Source organism: Lingula anatina, chromosome 4, assembly GCF_051362555.1.
Source record: "Lingula anatina isolate TDL-2025a chromosome 4, LinAna3.0, whole genome shotgun sequence".
Taxonomy (NCBI): Eukaryota; Metazoa; Brachiopoda; class Lingulata; order Lingulida; family Lingulidae; genus Lingula; species Lingula anatina.
The window spans coordinates 4,777,489-4,800,585 of record NC_141770.1 but is presented as its reverse complement, the minus strand read 5'-3'; the positions used below and the strand labels follow the sequence as shown (position 1 = coordinate 4,800,585).

Sequence of the window (23,097 nt, the reverse complement as noted above, 5' to 3'; positions counted from 1 at the left end):
GGCCACCTTATGACATTGCTGCTAACTCTACCATTTTCCCAAGTTTAGATGTAGAAGTCACAATTATTATGTTATTAAGTGGCATTTATGTTAAGATGAATGAGCTGTTTTCATTAAATTTTTTTTCAAAAACTCATGAATAGTTCTATATTTTCTGAGTAGTTGTATGACCTCAGAATGCTTGCTTGTCATTGCAACTTTTATAATGTTGATATTTATTTTGATACCTGTTAGTCACATACTCATATTTTTGTATAATTTCTGTTTCAGACTCCTGAACCAGAGCCAGAACCACCAAAACCTCCTCCTCCAAAGAAAATAGTCCCTCCTAAGAAGATTGTCAAACTGGTCTCCAAAGGACCTCCTCCAAAGCCCCCCACTCCACCTCCACCCAAACCAAGAACTCCCCCACCCCCCAAAGAACCCACACCTCCTCCTACTCCTCCCCCACCACCCACCCCACTCCCAGAATTTATTACTCAGTTCTTTGGACAAGAATGGTTTGAGAAGTTCTTTCCAAATTGTAATATCAATGTAAGTTGTACATATTTCCATTTTTTTTTCTTTTCACAGTGCTTGGTGTTTTTGGTTAATCAGGTAATACAACTTACTGTTTTTTTGGTATCTGGGATTTTATATGATCAGCATGCGATAAAATTATTTATAGGAGGTCCATAGAATGAGTGAAAGGGGAATTAAGTTAAACCCTCCGTTTACTACTACCTGTATTTTTCTCATCCAGACATTCCCCAAACCATGGACAGTAACAGCTCTTCTGAACATGCTGCTAAGGCTTATCAAGATTGCAGAATATCGCTTCAAGAAAGAAGTTGTCAATGCAATCAAGATTCTCTACCAACAAGAAGGTTTTGAGGATAACAAAGTTGTTATTCATGCTCTCCTATCTGCCTTAAACCCAGCAAAAAATCCACCAAATTGTTTGGACATAACTCAGAAAGAGTTTGTAAAAGCTGTCTTAAATTTGTTACAATTGATGGAGGTTGCAAGCAAGAGTTTTATTATAGAACTGATGATCCAGCACCTGGATGGGGATCCTGATATGAGGTGAGTACAGTGCCATCTGGTGGCTATATGGCAGTGACATCTGGTGTTAGAAAATACTGTCTGTGGCAGTGAGAAAAAATTGTAGTTGCATTTGAAAGGACTATTTTAACTCTAATTGAAAATTCAAACTAACACTCACTATCTGTGAGGTTTTATAGACATTGATTTTATTAATAAAAATATTTTTGAAATAATCACATATGTATAAATTTAATAATATTATTGTAGTTTTGACAAAGGGTATATATTATATTTGAATCAGTGGATTATTTTACTGAAGGGCCAAGTCATGACAGTGAATGATAATTCCAAGTAGCACATAATTCCAGTAGCTGGGGTGATATGTTCCCCAGGGAGATGAGGTGGATTGGTTAAAGGGTTAAACAGATCCTGGAAAACCAGGTATAAAGTTTGACGTTTGGTGACCTTGTTTATTGTTTATGTGAGTTTTTGAACCCAGTCTTAACTGTTATATTTTCTTTTTTGCTCAGGTTATTAGTGATGAATTTCTTCCTGAACATGGGCCTCCAAGATCCGCACAAGTTCTTTCCCCGTGAGCTGGACAGCTGGGATGTCTGGAGTATAGAGGGAGAGGACAGGAAAGAACAGCTCAAGAAGAAATGTGATTTATGGCTGGACAGGTGAGGAAGGAGGTGGTACTGGAATATACACACATATATAGAGTTAAGGGGGATTGATATATTATTATGGGCCTTTATTTGCCTAAATAGCTTTTTCTATTTTTTTATGTTAAATACTTCATATTTTTGCAATAAAATTAAACACTTTTAGAACACAGAGCCCCTTATCTGTTGCTTTATTTACCACTCCCCCTGCTTAAACATATTGGCTGGCTTAGTGCTATTCATCAATTTTGCTGCTTTGTAAATTTGTGTGAGAAAGTGATCAGTTTCCAACACACATGTATTTTAGTACCTTATTATCATGAACATTGACATGGTAAATGACAAGGGTGAAAATCACATCATGGTGCCACCATTTGGCACAATATTAAAATATTTTTAGTTAGTACCGCCAGCGTGTATGCTGGCAGTACTCATGGTTTTAGTCCCGACCTGTCTTGTACAGCTCCGCCGGCTCCGCCTGCTCCTACGGCTCCGCAGGATAGCGTGGGATACAAGTCACCATTACCCCTTCTCCTCCTAGACCACAAGGACCTGTGGCCCCATTTCTTGGATTTAGGTCACATTTAATCTCAACTTGAACCCCCTGGTTTTTTTGTCTCATTTGGTGCATTGGCCTGGGCGTGACACTTGATGAAACGCACTCTTGTCAAAATTTTTGTAAATTCAATGCTAAATATCTCCCAAACCGAAGGAATTATGGGAAAATTTCTTCAGATGGCTGACCGAAAGTCATATGTGGAGATTTCAAATATGCCCTTAGATTTGACCATTATTTCAAGGTCAAACAGGCCAAAATTTTCTAAAAGTAGGAATTTTTTGCGAAAAATTTTTTTATTTCTGCCAATTTTCAGAAACTACACAGATCTAACCTATAATATTATGGGTAGGTATTAACCTTAGGGTTATCTTTCATCTTCATGAGTTTGGGGTCAATCAGTGCATTTTAATGGGAGTAGCAGCCATTAGATGCCGAAACTGAAAACTCTCTCTAAATCTGGAACTGTTAATGCTAGAGACCTCTTGTTTTTTTTTTGTTTTTTTTTTTTTTGCATTTTGTAGAGCTTGTCAAGCACAATACTGAAGGTGGTGTCCACTTTTTGTTTTCGATATGGCTTAGGCATTGCACTATATCAATAAGTTCAATATCCAATATTCAGTGGTGAAATTAAAAGGTGAAATACTCCAAAATTAGCAGAGATATGCCCATAGTTACTATTGAACTTGAATAGGTAGTCATATACTTTATATCTAAAAGTGACTTTGAAATTGACCTTTGACCTCCTTTTCATTATGAATTGCACTTTGCAAGTTTTCTGATCTTTATATCTCCAAATCTGGCAAAGATACGGCCATAGTTACTATTGAATTTGAACAGGTAGTCATATACTGGCAATCGTACTATGACTTTGAAATTGACCTTTGACCTACTTTTCACCAAGAACTGAACTTTGCAAATGTTCTCTCCCTTATATCTCGAAAACTGGCAGAGTTAAGCTCACAGTTACTATTGAACTGAAATAGGAAGTCATATACTGGCAATCTAACTGTGACCTTGAAATGGACCTTTGACCTACTTTTTATGATGAATTGTACTTTGCATGTTTTCTGGCCTTTATATCTCCAAAATTGGCAAAGAAATACCCATAGTTTCTATTGAACTTGAATAGGAAGTCATATACTGTGATCTTGAAATTGACCTTTGACCTACTTTTTTTCCATGAACTGAACTTTGCATATTTTCTTGCCCCTCATATCTTTAAAACTAGCAGAGATATGCCCAGTGTTGCCCCTAGGTTTTCTCTTTTGTCAGCATATATGCAACACTGATAACACATTTGAAGGAAAACCAACATGCCTATTGTCTAGCAAATCACAGGAGTGATTGGAAATTTGGAAAAACTGCTTGATTGGACCATTTTTACAGTTATGTTTTTTTTTTTTTTTTTTTTTTTTTTTTTTTTTTTTTTTGCATATTTTGAGAACTCTTGTTTATTGCATTTTATACAGCTTGTCAAGCACAAGACTGGTGGTGGTGTCCCTTTTTTTTTTTTTTTTGGTTTTCCATCCGAATGCACTTACTCCAGCTGGTGGTACAATATCCAGAGGCAGTATCGCCTCTCTGATCCTCTAGTTCTGTTTAGAAGATACAAGCCCCTAATTACCATGTTCAATAAATCGCAGGCCTTATTTCACCTTTTACTGGTAAAATCAGAAACCTTTCAATAAAATTTCCTGGCACCAGTTTGAAGTGCTTTTTGTTATGATTAAATAGGTGTTACTATGTTGCTTTTAGCTGTTCAGGTGTGGGAAATACATTTGAAATTGGTAGCAGTTTTCACCACAAAAATGCTGTAACAGTTGTTGCATCATCAGCTTGAGCAAGCAGATTCCTACCTTATAACTTGACAATGTTTATTTCCACATTTAGGCAGTTAAGGACTATCTTAACACACCAATCTCCCATACTGGCTAAAATATTGTGGGAGAGACAGAATAGAAGACCTAGGGCTTGCCAGTACACTCTGGCATGTGTACTCAAGAATTGGATAATTTAAGTCCTGGAGGGAAACTGTAAAATGGTTATGAAAACAGGATTTCAATTCAATTTGAACAAAATTATCTTTTGCCATCATGAGCCTACTGTGTGGTCACTTACACCTTGCAGTCTCCCTCCCTCTCTTTCTTTTAAGTTCCATTACTCTTGTAACATAATGTATTCTCCACTAGGTGGATGATGGCATTCAAGATGCACCTGGAGGTAGCTATAGAGAAGATGAAGAAGAGTGGCAGTATACATGGCAGAGTCAGCAGGGGAACAATAAAGAGCTCACCTGCAACACCTAGGAGCATTCTGAAGAAGACACCAGGGGTGAGGCATAATTAGAATGATTTAAATAAATAGGGTGTGGTACTCAGGGTGATCAGTGGGGTGTGGTACACAGGGTGTTCAGTTGGGGTGTGGTACACAGGGTGATCAGTGAGGGGTGGTACTCAGGGTGATCAGTGGGGTGTGGTACTCAGGGTGATCAGTGGGGTGTGGTACTCAGGGTGATCAGTGGGGTGTGGTACTCAGGGTGATCAGTGGGGTGTGGTACACAGGGTGATCAGTGGGGTGTGGTACACAGGGTGATCAGTGGGGTGTGGTACTCAGGGTGATCAGTGGGGTGTGGTTCACAGGGTGATCAGTGGGGTGTGGTACACAGGGTGATCAGTGGGGCGTAGAAGGATCTATGAGTAAACATGTTCAAATTGACTGGTTTCAGGCTGCAGAGGAGGACATGCCAGGGTCAGGGCCAGTATCCAGAGCTGTGACAGGTATTCACAAGTTCAAATTACTTTATTGAATCTTAAAAACATGTAGTTATACTGATTAAGAAAAAAGTTTAATCTGGTAAAGATACATTTTGTTCGATAACTTTTATATGTAGCTGCTCTGTTGACTTGCTCACATCTTTGACTGATGAGATTATCGCTGAGCCTGTGGCCTCATTGATGACAGGTCACTTACATGTTACCTGGTATTTACAGTGACTTTTGACGCTCCTCCAGACCGGTCTGTCATTGACAACGCCACCTATTTGGAGGCTATAAATTATTTCTGTGAAATGGAAATAGAGAAGGAGCTGGACAAGATGAGGAAACGTGACAGTGAGGAGAAAGTTGTGGAGGCTAAAAATACGGTGTTGGTTCTGCCCAAGGTTGGAGGGTATGCACTATAATGATAGTTGTGCACGTGTGCATCTTTGCCACCACATTAGTAAATAATTTAAACTCTTCAGCTTTAAATTTTAACAGTTCATTTGGGTAGGACTACAGTTACAGTTGTGCAACCATTATAGTAAGAAAACTTGTGCTGGCAATTTCATTCACAGTTCTCAGTCAAATTCAAAGACATGAAAGCATGCCCCACTCTTGATTTGCTGCTGCAGTTGTAACAACATGCCTGTGTTCTCATTTCAGCACCCCAAGCCTGGTACGCCTGGGTGAAACCCACACCAGTCGTTGTCATGCCCGTAGGGAGACTAACCTGTCACTGGACTATGTCCACCCATCAGTGACTGCTAGGGGGCGCCAGCCAGACCCAGGACAAATCTATGGTTTTGCACCTAGCATCATCATGCCTATGAAGACTGTGTACATGAATCCCTTCCCCAGCCCCATTGATGAATACGACTCCTGGAACCAGCAGCCTGTATTGCTCATGTTGAAATCTTCACAGAAATACTTTGTACCATCCAGGTCTTATGTCACTGACTTTGAAGAATTGTTTTCCTGATGTGAGCAATGCATTCATATTGGAAATGATCTACTGATAAAAACAGGAATTGCTGCCATGGAAATATATTTAGTTATCATGATGATGAAGGCTTCATGTTGCTATGGTTGCCTAAGCCAAACTTGTTTTATTGTCATTGTATATCAGTTCATTGACTGCTGACAGGCTTCAAGTTTACAGAATTATAGCATCTTGTTATCATTGTCTTAGATATACAAAATATGTACTAACAAATTTTACACATTAATTTATTATGAAATAATTGTAACACAAGTCATCATATCAATTATGCATTTCTGTGATCGAAACCATCCAGTGTCTACACTCCAGTTTGCGGTACTTGTGAGTCAAATTTTGTTTTTCACTCTCATTCTATTTGCAGTCCTCAAGAGAGAACAGATCTTTTTAAAAAGAAAACAGATTTGTAAATATTTTTAAAAATATGTATTTATTGTTCATATACTTTAACTGTATATATTAACTGGTATGTTATACAAAATAACTGTAATATTGCCTGTTTTATTGGTAAAAATTGACTTGAATAGAAAATTCATTTACAAATTTGCAAACATACTAGTAATTAGCTATAACAGACAACATCAGTAAGAAAATGTTTAACAACTTTTATGTTAAATGATTGTTTAATAATAAAAAAGATTGTTTTTGAATATTTGGAAAATATAAAATTTGTCTGTGAACATAACGACTATGTAATAATTACAATATTTAAATACATAGTAATAATAAATAATTGCAGTGCTATCAGTGGACACGTCTTCAGGCTTTGCATTAAATATATCAAACATATTCATGGGCCCAAATTTCATTCTTGACTTTGGTCTCTTTGGCAAAAATTAAAGTCTGTAATATGTATTCTACTCAGCACCATGTTTGTCTCGCTTAAAAATACATCACTGACAAATAACATGAGATTGTATAAGATGTAAGTATCTGGACTCCAAGAAGTTGAATATCACAATATCACAGTTCATATCAACACAAGCATGTTTCCAGCTTCTCGTTCTCTTATTTATCAATAGCCAATATCTAAAACATTTAATATATAAAAGTAGTCAACCTTATAAACTGCATGCTTTTTTTGACCTAATTTTTTCCATACAAAAGAAGTATGCGCTGCTTGTCCAAAGGAGTGGAGTAGTGTTTTGACAAGTCACTTGTGCAATGAATGTTGACAACACAGATCCAGCCGTAGTGCATCTTACATACATGCCACACATCTAGTGCATGATAAACCTGGAATACCATGCATCAGCTTTGCTCTTAAGACTTCTGTATATCACCCACCTTGGAGTATCTTTTACATAACTGACAATGTCTGGTGCATAATAATCAATAAATATCATAAGGTGATGTCTCTGGGATAATAAAAGAGAGGGGTGGCAAACAACCATCATTCTCATGGATAATGTTGAACAGTTTCATTACCTCCGCCAAGGAGGTTATGTTTTCACCCCTGTTTGTTTGTCTGTCTGTCATCAACATAACTCAAAAAGTTATGGACCAATTTTGTTGAAATTTTCAGGAACTGTCAGAAGTGGACCAAGAAAGAGATGATAAGTTTTTGGTGGTGATCCGGATCAATAATCAATAAATAATCAATAACCAATAATCAAAAAAGTAAGTTATGGACCGATTTTGATGAAATTTTCAGGAACTGTCAGAAGTGGGCCAAGGAACAGATGATTAGTTTTTGGTGGTGATCCAGATCAATAATCGATATTCAATAATCAAAAATATCGAAAATTTAGGGGTGAAACAGCATTGAATGGAGACCTTGCTGCCTTGGCAGAGGTCTGCGCTCTCTGAGTGCTTTTCTAGTTATTTATGTTTTAAATATACAAAGAGAGTTTCTCTTGTCTCTAGCTATAGAAAAAAAATAACTGGCTGGTAAATTTTATTCATCTTTTTTTTCTATAGCTAGCAATCTTGCCATCATTCTCTTTTGTCAATATGGATAATTTTACTTTTGAGAAAGTGTTCAGAGCTTTTGTGTGTTGCCAAGTCTCAGTTGCTAAGTCTATTCTGTTCAAAAGGAAATTGCACCAATCTCAGTTGGTTAAAAATGACTAGTGCATACATATCACTGCCCTTATCATAATGTGAACATGAACAATCAACAAAATTTCTGTCATCTATGTTTTTTTCTTCAAATCCTCAAATCGTTTTGTTAAGTCATCAAAGTCTACATCATCTCCATCTTGGTCAGTGGGAACTGATGGGAGAACAGGTAACGAACCAGCAGGGGGCACTGAAGGGAGACTGGGAACTGAGCCCACAGGAGGCTGTGAAGGAAGAACAGGAACTTCTCCCCGTGGATCTGGAAATAAAAGTATATCACATCTTGATTATGTCAAAATTGATGTGGGCAAAAGCAATAATGTGGAAAAAAATGTACTGACACAAACTACATTTCATTAAAGGCCCTGTCCCACTGGCAAGGAATTTTGCATGAATTGCACACAAAATTGGTTGATATTCGCAAAACATCTGCAATATTCTTGATACATGCTTGTATCATCATACATGCATGTATCATTCGGCCAGCATCTGCACACATCCATAATTATCCACAGAGGCATTTTTTTCCGTTAACAAGATTTCTGAGCTGCCCAAAATTTTGGTTGGGGATGACAAGCGCAATACATCCGCAAAACATCCACAATACAAAAGCAATACATGCGCTGTTTTCCGCTCTTATCCGCAACTCAAGGGTAAATTGCGGCTTACTAGCAGACTAAGAGAGCATGTATTGAGTATGCAAACTGTATATAGAGCATCCCTTCCATGTCCATATCACGTTCCAAAATAATATATTACGAATATTATGGATTTGTCAGGATTCTGTTGCATCTGATTTGCATCTGATTTGCAAATGTCTGCAATGGCATCCGCTTTTATTCATGATATACATATACAATACATTATTGAAATATTCGTATTCCATACTGTTCTTATCAGCATACATTGTGGAAATTTGTCACTTTTGGTCAATTCTGTTGCGAATGACAATGAAGGCCCAATCCCGAGAAAATTTGTATCCTCAATTCATCCTCTTGTCAGTGTGACTGGGCCTTAGCTCAGTAATAATGTCCCCAATTCCATAAACATGAAGAAGTTTAGAAAGTGACCTAATACCCTTTTATGAAAGTAGAAATACAGAAAAGTAAAAAAGAAGGCAAACTACTTACATGGTCCAGGGGGCTGGGCAGGCTGTGACCCTGATGAACCATAGCCAAATGGACCCTTCAACAAGCATAAAAAATAACTTTTTTACATCAAACATAAACTTGTAATAACTAGAGGATCTGAGAGGCAATACTGCCTCTTGGCGTTGTACCACCAGCATGAGTAAGCACATTTAATTTTAAAGGAAGGTGTGGATGTGTGTGTGTGTGTTAGGGGCCATTCCCACAGATATTTGGTTCGATCTATCTCCCTGGGGAGTCTCACTAAATTGCTATTAAACTAACCGGCTTAAATGCCTGTCACGTCTAGTAAAACTGTTAGGGGTAATTATCTTTACCCCTAGCTGATTCAGTAGGCATGACAGACATTTAAGCCTCTTGAGCTCATAGCAATTTAGCGGGAACCCCCAGGGAGATAGTTCGATCCAGATGGATCGATGTAGGTATGGGAACCAATTCTTAATTGTGAATAAGTAGGATTGGATGAATGTGGTGGTGATATTTTATGGGGAGAAGTAGGTTAAAGGAAATCTAGGTTTCAAAAAAAATCTGAACATTTATCATGGGACCCAAAACCTAACATTGAGACTCAAGAATTGAATTAAAAAACGCAGAATTCCGTTTTTCCACGGAAAAATCTCATATCTGTTAAAGGGAAAATTCAAGTTCACATTATGAATGCCAATATATACCTTCCTATTGAAGTTCGATAGCAACTGGGCATATCTCTGCCTATCATATCTCTGCCAGTTTTGGAGAAATAAAGGTAGGAAAATTAACAAAGTTCAGTTCATGGTGAAAAGTAGGTCAAAGCAAAAATTCAAGGTCACAGTATTATTGCTGATATAAGACTTTCCATTCAAATTCAATAGTGACTGTGGGAATATCTCTGCCATTTATGTGGATATAAGGGTAAAAAAAATTGAAAAGTGCAGTTCATGGTAAAAAGTAGGTCAAAGGGTCAAATTCAAGGTCACAGTTAGATTGCCAGTATATGACTTCCTACAGTAAATTCAACTATAACTATGGGCATATCTCTGCTAATGTTGGAGTATTTCACAGTTTATTTTTACCACTGAATAATGACTTGCATTTTCGATATAGTGCAACTCTTAAACCATATGGAAAAAAAAAAAACAGACAACACTTCCAGTATTTCGCTTGACAACCTCTACAAAATACAACAAACAAGAGGTCTCTAGCATTTACAGTTCCAGAATTAGAGTGTTTTCAGTTTTGGTATCTAATGGCTGCTCCTCCCATGATAATGTACCAATTGACCCCAAACTCACGAAGATAAAAGACGACCCTAAGTGTAACACCTGACCATAATATTATAGGTTAGGTTCATGTAGCTTCTGAAAATCAGCACAAATAAAGATTTTTTGGCAAAGAATTCCCATTGTTAGAAAATTTTGAAATCTCCACACATGACTTTTGTTGACACATTTATAGTAATTTTTCCCACAATTCCTTCATTTTGGGAGATATTAAGCATTTAAGCATTCAATTCCTTAAAATGTGTTTACAGTGTTGCATATATGCTGAAAAGTGAAAAAACAGCATAACTTCTACAATAATGGCCCGATCATGCAGATTTTCGAACTTGACCTGCGTTTTATGAATATTCATCAGCTCTGTAAATATAAAGCCAAAAAGTAAAACTGTCCTCCACTTATCGTGTTTACAAGGAAAGTGCACGGCGCCGGCGCCGGCAATGGCGACAGCGACGACAGACGAAGGTGATGGCAATATGTACAGACACATCTGTGTCTGTACATAAAAATGGAAATAATTGTGGATGTGTATTCCATTAGTTTCCACATACTCAACTCCTGAGAAAATTTCCCAAATAAAGGTATATGTGTAAGACCTTTATATAGCAAGAAATTTATTTTCCTAAAAATTTGAGTAATTTCTCTTTCATCATTAAAAAAAGTTAACATCTACAAACCTGTTTCTTGGCTTTTAATTTGTTATTTTTTTGCCATAAGTGAAATTTAAAAAATTGTGTTTTAGTCAGGCAAAGGCAATAACTCACACATATAAACAAAATCACACACAAAAATTAATTTTGATGACCCCCTCTCCTCCCAATGTGCTGAACTATTTTTTAACTCCACTTACAGCAGGCGAGTAATATGGTGGTGGGGGACTACTTCGCTTTGGAGATGATCTTCCAGAATCCCCTGTGTGTTTGGCTAGTTTGTCAGGATAATTTGATGCTCCTCTGCTACTGTAGTCTCCAGCTGGTAAGGGAGGCTTCTCATCTTGATGTAGGTCTGGGTTTGATGGTAAACTGGCGGCACCTGGTGGCAAATTCTGTGGTTCTGATGAAGGCACACCTTGAAGTGATGGACATAAGTGGACATGTATTTACTAAATAATTTGACCCAAGTATACAGTATTCTGAAAGTTTCATCTGGCATACCTGATATTAAATACCCATGCTGCATGTTAAAATATTGGCCAAAGGTCGTACAAGCCAAGCAAGCATCTTGGAGCTTTAACTGAAAGATTGAATGATTTGTGGAGACTTATTGAAAATCAGCATCTCTCTAGCTATATTAAAAATCACAGAAAATAAACTTTCTTGGCCAAGCAAAATAAATGATACTTTGCCAAAGATAAATTCTCAAAAGAGTTATTGCTGAGTGCCCTTAAACTAAATGTCGGTCCAAATTAGTTCAAACTTAAATGGCCATTTTATAACAGTGACTACTTAAAAACTGTTAATGCCTCACTTTCAGACATTCACAACAATGTACTTTCTGACATAAAACTAACAAACTTTCAAAACCTTTTAATCAACATTTCAAGCATTACTAACAAAACCTTTATTTGGAAAGTAAAATAACTTATTCACCTTAACTGAACTTATAGAGTATAATAACTGTAATCTGATTTAAGTCCCTCAAAAATATATCACAAGAAGAAGCACGTGTTTTGCAGGTCCATCATAGTGAAAACAGCACACGCAAATACAGCTTTATATAGTAAGCCAAGTTCACAATATGCCTTGTGAGAGAATAACCTTTTCCCTACCTGGAAGAGACATTGCCATCCCCGGGTATGACAGTGGAGTGTACTGGTGTGGCACTTGCTGGGGATAAGGCTGAACATGTTGTGGGGGGAATACCATACCACCCCCACCCCCACTCCCACCATGACTGCCTTCCCCAGGCTGTCCATCAAACCCTAAGTCTAGCAGATCTGAGACTGCTGGGATTTCTCCCTGTAAAACACAAAAGATCTTTGTATAATTTAAGTATTCAACAACTTGAATATAAACAGCAAATGTGAGTTGTTCCATGCACTGTTCCCTTCTTTGCACAGAATGATGGCATGCAATCAATTTCAAAAGATAACCAGCGTTAAAACTATTATTTCTACTCTGCAGTGAAGCTTCAGGATGTCTCTGTTTGAAAATAAAGATACAAAAATAATTACAAGTACAAATGTCACTTGCAATTTAGAAAGAGAGTAAATTCAAGAATAAATACAATCATTACCATCATAGCAATAGGATCTGGCTCAAAAGGCACATTGTACGCCTTGGCAATCTCCAGCATGTAGTTTTCTATAAGTATTTTGGGAGGGGCATAGATTGACAGCTTGTTCTGCAACTGGAATATATCAAGCCAATTTTAAATTCTACTTTACTTTCATGAGTAAGATGTCACAATGGGATAATACGGCCAACTTGGCCCCAGATGTCGCTGTGACATCTTTAGTAACATTTTGTAAACTGGTTATCAACTAGTGCTACTTCTAACCATAAAGAGTGACAACCCTTCACAAATTTTAGTTTTGTTGCAAACTAGTGCCGCAAATTTAAAGCAAATTTGCATGAAGGAATTTTACCATGCAAATTAGGCAGTGTTTTAAATTTGATAGGATAAGTTTAAATATGAAAAGACATGAAGAATTCTTGAACATTTTTGGCCATTTGCAGCAACTGTTTTTCTTTCAAACTCATTGATGTAAACTTTTAGCTCACATCAAATTTGAAGCAATCTTTTTATTTTGCCAAGGAAAGGTTTTAGGTGAACCTCTTTCTATGGTTTTGAATAAAAAAAATTTATTAATACTTTCATAACAATAATGACATAAATGTAGAATTTACAACCAGAGCACTTCCTAGTTATAAACAGGTATTCAAACCTTTTCATTGACTATTCCAGAAGGATTTGTCTGGCACATTATAGCATATTCTTTACCATACTTTGCTGTAAGCTGCTGGGCAACCTGGAAAATTGTGCAAAATTTACATGAAATATCTTGATAAAATATTCAGCTATCCTGCATATGAAAAGAAAACAGCTCTTCATTAAACACAGGTAAAAGTAATCTGTTAAACTTGGTGTTTCAAAAAACATTTAACCTTTTTTTAGTGCCAGCCATATGTTCCCACGTAGAATTCAAAATAATTTCATAAAATTAATTTCTTATCCTCAAGTCCTAATGCTTAAATTAAAGCCAATAATCTGATAATATATGGCAAATATAAATATTTTGGGATCTGAAAGAAAATAGCAATCATTTTTGAATGAGTTTCCAGCTAATTCTGACACCTAGAGGGCATTTCCAGAGATTTAGATAGATCTTACTAGATTGACCTAACTCCCTGGGGATACACGCTAAATTGCAGTCAGCCGACCGCGCACAGAAGTTAATTACCCCCTTACAGCTTGTAGTAGGCGGGACGGACAATAGGGACTGTCCGGGATAGCCTATTTTGAACATCTGCGCAGCAGATGATGTCAAACGAGACCTGGATTGGAGCGAGATTTCACGAGAGGTGGGGTTAAAATCTGCCATTGAAACTTCTCTCGCGTCTTCTCACAAGCCTATGTTATAGGATTGCATTAAGTAAACTTTGGCGTTGTCATGTAATTTGACATAGAGTAACGCAATGGCGAATTACTAATGTTGTGTCATAGGGTGCATTGCAGTTAAAGCTTAGCAAGAAAACCAGGAAAATGACCATGGATGACCGACACGTCTGGCGAGAGAAGTGAAGTAAAGAAAGAGAAGTTGATTAGATTAAGTGAAGTAAAGAAAGTTGATTAGGACAAAGTGTCGACATATTTAAAGTACAGGTCAGGTCGTAGTATTTTGTAGGAAGAAAGGGACCAACTGCAGACAACTCGCACCCGACACGTCACTGGCTTCATGGCATCACCGTATAGACCATATCATCAACAGTCGAGGGGCATGTTAATAAGTACTGAGTAAGTTTTGTGTGTAGTTTACAGGACACCATGGTTTATTAATGTAATACAGCCCTAGTACTTGTGATTAATAGTCTTTTACAGTAACTATATCAGACAAATTTGCTTATACCATTCCTGTCTCCATATAACGTGAACCTGATTATGAAATACTGGTGAACTTTCCACACCTATTAAGTATACACAATGTTCAGTTGCATTTGTGACATTCCATGCCGGGTGGTCGGTTATAATAATTGCAAGTAAGGTAGAAATTAGAGTTGGTATTTTACAACAACGTTTATCACATAATGATATATATTTCAGAAAATTAAGTGAATTATTATTTTTTTTATTTTAGAGCATGACAGACACAACGCATGTTATTGAACCAGGCAAGAACTGTGAGAGACGTGGTCAGGATAAACAGATGCTGAAGATTGCTCAGTGTATATTAATCTCTTATGTCCTTAGTTATTATGTTGTTGACTTATTATATCAGTAATAAACAGATGGCATTTTGTCTGGGTGTCACTTACAGTATCAGGCATTTTCTTTATTACTTTAAAATGAAATATTTGGTTTTATGAATATATATATATATAGGCCTATGTATTGTACTGCACTAGTAATTTAATGAAGAAAATAATTTTTCTTGCTTGTATCATTCTTATGTTACTGTAGTGACTTTTTAAAATAACTATATGACACCTGTTTTTTATATTATTTACTGAGATCACAAATACAAGTTCGCCTGTGATGTTGTGTTTATTTGTTGTATTTGTGTATAACTGTCAATAAAATGCAATGATTTATGAAAAGTTCAACCTATATGTTGTCCATTTTAATACTTTCTTTTGTCATCTTTCCTGTCATTTAAGTCAAATCTGATCACAATGAAACTTACATTTTGTGAATGCTATCCATTAGCTTCTATAGCATCATTTTCATCAGTAAATAAATGAAGAAAAATAACTTTATGATCAAGTTCCAGCCTTTAAATTTAGTGAAATTAAAACAAAGATGCTGGCAGGTCTAATGTTCTGATATGCCATCCATCAGTAAATGAAATGTCAAATGATTTTTTTTTATTTCTTTATAAGTAAAGTTTAATAGTAAAAAAAATTATAAAGAAAAATAAGTTGCAGTTATAAAGCTTTTGTTGTTCAAACGGATCTCATGAAATGACCAATCAATGAAAAACAATGGTAACTAATGTCATTTTCCTGTACCACAAGCAAATATCTGGTGATGAAGCCTGTTTAAACGCGAACTTTGCTGCGTAGTACGTCCTCCGGGCGAATTTTGCTTTGCAAGCGTCATTGGCTCTTAGCTTGGCAAATTCAACCTGTCAGTTGTACGTACATATTATATCAATACTTTTTCTTTATAAAGTGAAAAAAAGAATAAGCCTGTAGCTCAAAAATTTTGTAAGTTCAGCTATTTTTCAAGTAAAGAAATCGCTGCTCTACTTCCTTGTGGTCTCTATATTTTAACCCCACCTCAAGGCAGATCTCGTAAAATCACGGGGAAATGTGTCTTCTCGTTCAGAACCCGGACAACCTCTATTAAGCCGGATTATCTGACAGTAATCTAGTGAGACTCCCCACGGGGATAGATCGATCTAAAATCTATGGGAATGTACCCCTAGTGTGAGTGTTGAAGTCTCACCTGCGCCAATTCTGCAATGTCTGCCACCACTCTGGGGGCTGCCCATATGATGGAAGCTATACATTCCTCAAGGCCTGGGTCAAGTACACTGGCATTAAAACATTAACATCAACCTTACTTTTTTTTTTCCTGTTAATCATACATAAAAATTTGCACTTATAACACAAATATTGAGATGATTTAATCAAAACATATTTCATTAATTCCACTACATGCATTATGTACCAATATTAGTATCAGTATGGTTCATGTGGTAGTGATTAAGGTGTGCCGGTGTGGTACACATTATTCTGGGACATATTTGGCATATTTATACTTATTTAGTTATTTATTTATTTATTTATTCCAATGTATCTCCCCCATGGCCACCCTGAGCTTCAGAAATAACTACATACTACCTCTACACTGTAGCATACCCTTGCAGTTTCAAGTTACCTCTGACCAGACTTGATAGGCCTGGCTGCCTGCTACTCAAATTTAAACCCAGGCCCCCTATGACTCATTGAACTATCAAACCAATAAACGCAAACAAATCAAAGTGAGGCTCTGGACCAATCAAAAATAACAGAGATGTATTGTGCTGCATCAATAAACAAACCCATGTGTTGCTCTAGTCTTACTGGACATATTTCCAGACTTTCGTTCATTCAGTGTTTTTTTTACCAATCTTTGGTGAAAAATCTTGAAAACATGGATTCAATTGGCTTAATAAACTAGGTCAAAATGAAACTGGTCATAGGTAACTTGAAACTGCAAGGGTATGCTACAGTGTAGCAGTTTGTTTCAAGTTATCTCTGAAGCTCAGGGTGGCCATGGCCCTCATCAGGTAAGTTAAAGATAAAAAATAAAAAATAGAAAACACTATGAAAATGGTCTTCCCAAATTCTTGTAGGATATTCTGAATCACTGAGACATCTGCCATCTGCCATTGTGTGTGTCTGACTTTGTTCAAATTAATTCGCTCTGTAAATCTTTTGCCTTTTGATAGATAGAGATGGAAAGGCTATCAGTAAGAAAAAGCAAAGGCATTTGTAATCTGACTAATTCTGTTATACTAGAATAATATGAATATTGCAAAAGGTATTAAGGAAAGATAACACAAATGGTGAGAAATACTGTGGAAATGACTGTTTTGTATAACAACATACTTCATTTTCTCAATGAGTCCAAATCTTGCCAACAACAGATCACAGAACATCTCCAGGATTTCCAGCCCTTCCACCATATAGTCTTCCCTCACTATGTGCTCTACCTACAAGACCAGGAAGAAATCGTCTCATGATGTGAATTATAGCCACAACATGTCATTATATTACACAAAATCTTCCTTTTAAAACTAGAGGATCAGAGAGGCGATACCGCCTCCGAATATTGTACCACCAGCTGGAGCAAGCGCATTCGTATAGACCCCCACATACACAAAATAAGGGACACAGCCACCAGTTTTGTGCTTAACAAGCTGTAAAAATGCAATCAACAAGAATTTTTAAACTATTGCAAAAAATATATATGGTACAATCAAATTTAAGTTCTTCGTAAGGTAGGTCAAGGGTCAATTTCAAGGTCACAGTAAATTGCCAGTATATGACCTCAAAGGTCAATTTTAAGGTCACATTTAGATTGCCAGTATATGACTTCCTATTCAAGTTCAATAGTAACTACGGACCTATCTCAGTCAGTTTTAGAGATAAAAGGAAAGCAAAATTTGCAAAATTCAGTTCATGGTGTAAAGTAGGTCAAAGGTCAATTTTAAGGTCACATTTTGATTGCCAGTATATGACTTCCTATTCAAGTTCAATAGTAACTATGGACCTATCTCTGCCAGTTTTGGAGATAAAAGGGAAGCAAATTTTGCAAAATTCAGTTTATGGTGAAAAGTAGGTCAAAAGTTTATTTTAAGGTCACATTTAGATTGCCAGTATATGACTTCCTATTCAAGTTCAATAGTAACTATGGACCTATATCTGCCAGTTTTGGAGATAAAAGGGAAGAAAAATTTGCAAAGTTCAGTTCATGGTGAAAAGTAGGTCAAAGGTCACTTTCAAGGTCATAGTAAGATTGCCAGTATATGACTTCCTATTCAACTTCAATAGTAACTATGGACCTATCTCTGCCAGTTTTGGAGATAAAAGGGAAGCAAAATTTGCAAAGTTCAGTTCATGGTGAAAAGTAGGTCAAAGGTCACTTTCAAGGTCATAGTAAGATTGCCAGTATATGACTTCCTATTCAACTTCAATAGTAACTATGGACCTATCTCTGCCAGTTTTGGAGAAATAAGGGACTAAATGTTATAATTTTGGAGTTACCATAATGTACTTAAATTTCGTACAGAAAAAATTAATTAAAATAAAGAAAATGTCATTTTGGTCAAAATTCTTGAAATAGGAGGTGCTCTGAAGTTTCAGAATTTCAAATTTGATGAAATAATGTCATTTTTGAACACAAATTGTCTGCTTTGCCAAGCCTTATGTTTTATTTTTCCAGAGTTCAAAATTTATTATCCATTACCGTACTGCACATTTTGCTTTTACCACCAATATGTACTTTTTGATACAGCGTAACTCGAAAACCGTATGGAATACAAAAAAACCGAGACAACCTTCAGTGTTGGGCTTTACATGCTCTACAAAATGCAAAAAAAAATGGGTCTCTAGCATTAACGGTTCCCGAATTAGAGACAGTTTTCAGTTTCGGTATCTTATGGCCGCTACTCCCGTGAAAATGCACCGATTGACCCCAAATTCATGGAGATGAAAGATGACCTGAAGGGTAACACCTTCCAATAATATTATTGGTTAAGTCTGTGTGGTGTCTGAATAACAGGGCAAAAAAAATTTTTTTCGTAAAAAATTTCATTTTTTTGAAAATTTTGGCCCATTTGACCTTTACTTCAAGGTCAAAGGTCAAATCCAAGGGTATACTTGAAATCTACACATATGACTTTTGGAAAGCCGTCTATAGAAATTTTTCCCATAACTCCTTCCGTAGGGTAGATAATTAGCATTTAATTTTGCCATTTTTAGACAAGGGTGCATTGCAATGAGTGCCACACCCAGACCCCAATACCGACAAAGCCCAAATTTTACGTGGAACGAGTTGAGATTATAGGTGACCTAAATCCATGAGATGGGTACGGGGGCCCTTACCGTCTAGGAGGAGAAGCGGTAACGGTAGCCGTCCGGCGGAGCCGGCGGAACGATCCGGACGGGACCGAAACCATGTGTACCGCCAGCGCTAACGCTGGTGGTACAATAAATAAGTCTCCAAATATTAATGTTGAAGGCATTTCTTTCTTTAATTTGCAAAGTTGTGCATGGAATGGTAAACAACAATTTATGATAATAAGAACAGGGCACACTTGGGAGCTTGTCTATCTAAGCACTAGCCTGAGAGTAGATGTATATCTACTTGTACACATGATATTCACAGACACATGCATCCTCACACACATAGAAGCTTGCACGTGTATGCTCAAACATGCAAACACAAACAAGCATTTTTCCACATACATGCACATGTCCATTGACATGAGCATCCCCCCAAAACCGCCACCCCCACAAAACACACATACATATACTTACATACACACATGCACACACACACAAAACACACGTACACTTACCCTTATCCTTGCCCTGTCTTCTTTACCTGCTGATATATAATCTGCAATTTCCTTTCTAGCTTTCATAGCAAGTTCACCTAAGAACAGAATTAAAAACTTTACAAAATAATATACTTATGCCAAGACCTTTTGTCAAAATTGTTGAGTTAGATTCAAAAGAAAACAAAGAAAGGGTCACACCTACTGACACCAGACTTATTTTAAATATTAACTTAAAATGTTAAAATCCTCCTAAATTGTTAAGTTAATTTAATTTTGTCAACTTACTTTTCTTCTTCTCAAGCATCTTCAACCTCTGAATGCAGAGCCTGAGATTTGTTTTCAGCTTCAGATAGTTAGGCCCACTTTTACGAAACATGATAGTGTGATATTGTGTGGACTATAGAAGAAAAAAAGGAAATTTATATAAACAGCATGTAAATGAAAAACTGATATTGACATCAAATAAAAAAAAGTATGTTAGGAAACAAATAATCTTCATAAAGGAGGAATCCCTTTCCCTCCCGTCATTGTTCCTAACCAGTTCCCATATCTGAACAAATCCTTACACTTAAATGAACTATCTTACGTGTAAAAAAAAAGGAACCAAATCCAAAATTAGACAAACTGTCACCTGATATTTCCTTTAAAACATATATAACTGAACAGTCCATAATAATAATAATAATGGCAGTAATGTGACAAATATTTATATGCATAATAACAAGGGCAGTCTCACTATGTATATATACATGTGTAATCAAAAGGGGGAAGGTGTCATATGTCAGCTTGTTGTGGTATTTTTCTTCATATATATATATATATATATATATATATATATATATATATATATATATATATATATATATATATATATATATTTGGGGTTATAATTGGCACTGTAAATTACAACTGGAAACGAAGGGTGTAAGTTAATTGTAAAATATGTTTCTTTTAGTACATGTACACAAACTAAAAGCAGAGTGCATTGAAAACTATATCATATGCCACGCAATGTGGAAAAGGGGGACGTTACATGGTAGTGTAATGTATATGAAGAGACATATAGAGACGCTATAAGATTATAAATGAAAGGAGTTCATACACTGTATCAATTAAACCCCTATAAGTAAATGACTACCATCTCATATGACAAACAAATGTTACTCTACCTGTATTCTGCAGTGTCTGGGAACTGAAGTAGTTCATCAACATAAAAAATACTGCAGTTGGTTTCCCGTGCTTGTTGCTCATCCCTCACTTCCTGGTGTCAAAGGTCATCGAGATATTGCGATGTTTCCGTGTCACAGCAACTGAAAGCTCATCTAACGCAACCGTTGACATTTTCGGAAACTACATGTATTTATCAATGCGGTTTTACGATGAAATTTAATAAATTTAATTAAATAAATACAACACTGGTCAAAAAGGTTGTCCCACCCTCAATTCCATGTGGTTTTATTTACAAATGATCACCTCACATGTGTTCATTGTGTTAAACAATGCTTTTTACCCCAGATACAATATGTAACATGAAAATACAAAACAGCGGTGAAAATATCCATATTTTATACCATTTGTTAAAATTTAGAGCATTCATCCCTCAAATATGTGTTTCACTGTGATTTACACAAAAGTAGGCCTAAATAAATGTGCATTAAATTGAAACACAATTAGCATTTAGATGTGCTCGTAAAATAGCAGGTGTCCAATAGCGTGTATGTAACAGCAGCATTGCCCCGTTCATCCTTAAGAGCTTGGCGGAGTACGTACAGATTTTTGGGGGACTGGTTTTAATCTACATTGCACACTAGTGCCACAGGTGCTTAGTAGGCCTATATGTTTCACATCAGGGTTAAAAGCTTCTATCCCGAATTTGCCTTCCTAGAGAGGAGAAAAAGAAGGTTCGCCAGCAATGTTTATTACAATCGAATTAATATTGGGGTTCAGGATACGTCATATGATACCTCAATTTCTGCCCTCATCCGTCCTACGGTAAAGGAATTAATTACGTTCGAGATACAACCCTCTTAATTCAGCGAGCACATTTTATTGCTCAGTAAAGTATTGTTAAGTTTGGCATCTTCTTTGAATATACTCTATATACTTTCTGAGATTTAAAATAAAGCAGAGATTTTTAAGGTATATAGAAAATAATAAAATATAGCTGTGCATGTGATTTCTTCATTTGCATGTATCTTCCTTTGGTAGACAAACTACAAATAATGGGAATATTGCAGTAGTAGGGGCATGCACACAGGTCGCCAGGTGGCGCAGTCCACGCCGAACACATTTAGGCTTCGTTCACATGCAATGTCTATTTTCTATTTTCTATTTTCTATTTTCGGTATGTCTTATGATCACGGTCTGTGCACTGAATATCCCGCGGCGTAATCACTGGCAGCGCGAGCCAGTTACTATAAGTTACTATAAGTAACTGGCTCGCGCTGCCAGTAATTACGCCGCGGGATATCCAGTGCACAGACCGTGATCATAAGACATACCGAAAATAGAAAATAGAAAATAGAAAATAGACATTGCATGTGAACGAAGCCTTATTGTACCCATCTTTAGAAGCAACATTAAAAAATTAACTTAATCGTCTTCATCGGGTAAAAAAAAGGCAAACATTGAAAATATATTTATTATTCAAAGTCTGAAAAATTATCGCCCACATTTTTAAATCGATTTTTGAAATTTTATTTTCATATGCATCATGAAACACAGCATGTTTTTATTTTAGATCGCAAGCACCTTTCATGCAACTTGGACCTATATAATAAAAAAATCTCTTAATGTGGAAGAGGAGATAGAGATAAATAGGCCAGTAGTGATTGTGATTTAACCCGTCCTTCCTTCACCACCGCGAATATGAAGAGCTGAAGTCATAATTTTTATCCATCGGCTCAGGCCATGGCGGTGACTTTTACCATGTAATCAAATACATATATCACGAATCACAAAAGCCATTTATTATTCGAAATAGCTCGGTTATGCCAGAAATCAGTTTATGTTAGCTGCTATTGATAATAATATTATCTGAATCATCTTGTGGCGTACCTGATTCGCTTTGAGCAGTATGTCAATCCTAAGAATCATTCTTGTAAGTTACAAAATAATAAGTAACACAGTGTTCTTCTCATAACGTTTGTGGGGTACTGCACAAAGTAGGTTTTTTGTCAATTTTGATGCAATATTACATTATGATTAACAGCATAATCACCAGCAATTTTCAATTATTTACTATACATAACATGATGGACATTAAAAAATGAATACCACTCAGCTTTATGCCCGTGGGACTTCAAATTCACACCTTGAAAACGCCAAAATGTAAACAAGAGATAACTGTACTGAAATGAGTTTATTTCCATTTCAACACTTTTTATAACAAATTAACTATCCTTTTTACATGATC

The 23,097-nt window shown here is 36.4% G+C and overlaps 2 protein-coding genes across 17 annotated transcripts in view; one reads left to right on the top strand and one right to left on the bottom strand.

Annotated features, from left to right (window-relative positions):
- LOC106173403 (WD repeat-containing protein 97) overlaps nucleotides 1–6,756 on the top strand; it is a 35,671-nt gene extending 28,915 nt beyond the window's left edge. For all 15 annotated transcript variants that reach the window (XM_087011458.1, XM_087011454.1, XM_087011457.1 and 12 more), the window contains 7 exons: nucleotides 271–534; nucleotides 743–1,065; nucleotides 1,557–1,706; nucleotides 4,440–4,581; nucleotides 4,976–5,027; nucleotides 5,241–5,418; nucleotides 5,673–6,756. In XM_087011458.1, coding sequence (XP_086867584.1) covers nucleotides 271–534; nucleotides 743–1,065; nucleotides 1,557–1,706; nucleotides 4,440–4,581; nucleotides 4,976–5,027; nucleotides 5,241–5,418; nucleotides 5,673–5,988 — 1,425 coding nt within the window. In that variant the 3' untranslated portion in view covers nucleotides 5,989–6,756. The remainder of the gene's footprint in view (nucleotides 1–270; nucleotides 535–742; nucleotides 1,066–1,556; nucleotides 1,707–4,439; nucleotides 4,582–4,975; nucleotides 5,028–5,240; nucleotides 5,419–5,672) is intronic.
- A 1,130-nt stretch (nucleotides 6,757–7,886) lies between these two features.
- On the bottom strand, nucleotides 7,887–21,946 carry LOC106173402 (IST1 homolog). 2 transcript variants are annotated; one of them, XM_013554530.3, is made up of 11 exons: nucleotides 20,852–21,937; nucleotides 19,968–20,079; nucleotides 19,701–19,777; nucleotides 17,227–17,330; nucleotides 16,079–16,166; nucleotides 13,359–13,442; nucleotides 12,707–12,820; nucleotides 12,240–12,429; nucleotides 11,322–11,539; nucleotides 9,198–9,252; nucleotides 7,887–8,326 (listed from the first exon to the last, which is right to left on the bottom strand). In XM_013554530.3, the coding sequence occupies exons 2-11, from the start codon at nucleotides 20,056–20,058 to the stop codon at nucleotides 8,142–8,144; spliced, it is 1,206 nt and encodes a 401-aa protein (XP_013409984.2). In that variant the 5' UTR covers nucleotides 20,059–20,079; nucleotides 20,852–21,937; the 3' UTR covers nucleotides 7,887–8,141. The 2 variants fall into 2 exon arrangements, with proteins under 2 accessions (XP_013409984.2, XP_013409985.2); XM_013554531.2 differs by lacking the exon at nucleotides 9,198–9,252 and having other exon boundaries at nucleotides 20,852–21,946.
- Between the last annotated feature and the right edge of the window lie 1,151 nt (nucleotides 21,947–23,097).

Excerpts from the sequence above, each read along its gene's own strand:
- LOC106173402 (XM_013554530.3), bottom strand. The coding sequence starts at position 20,058 with ATGTTTCGTAAAAGTGGGCCTAACTATCTGAAGCTGAAAACAAATCTC. Across the intron at positions 17,331-19,700 it reads AAGACAGGGCAAGGATAAGG|GTAGAGCACATAGTGAGGGA; the intron begins GTAAGTGTACGT and ends CTGGTCTTGTAG. Across the intron at positions 8,327-9,197 it reads TGCCCAGCCCCCTGGACCAT|ATCCACGGGGAGAAGTTCCT; the intron begins GTAAGTAGTTTG and ends TTTTATTTCCAG.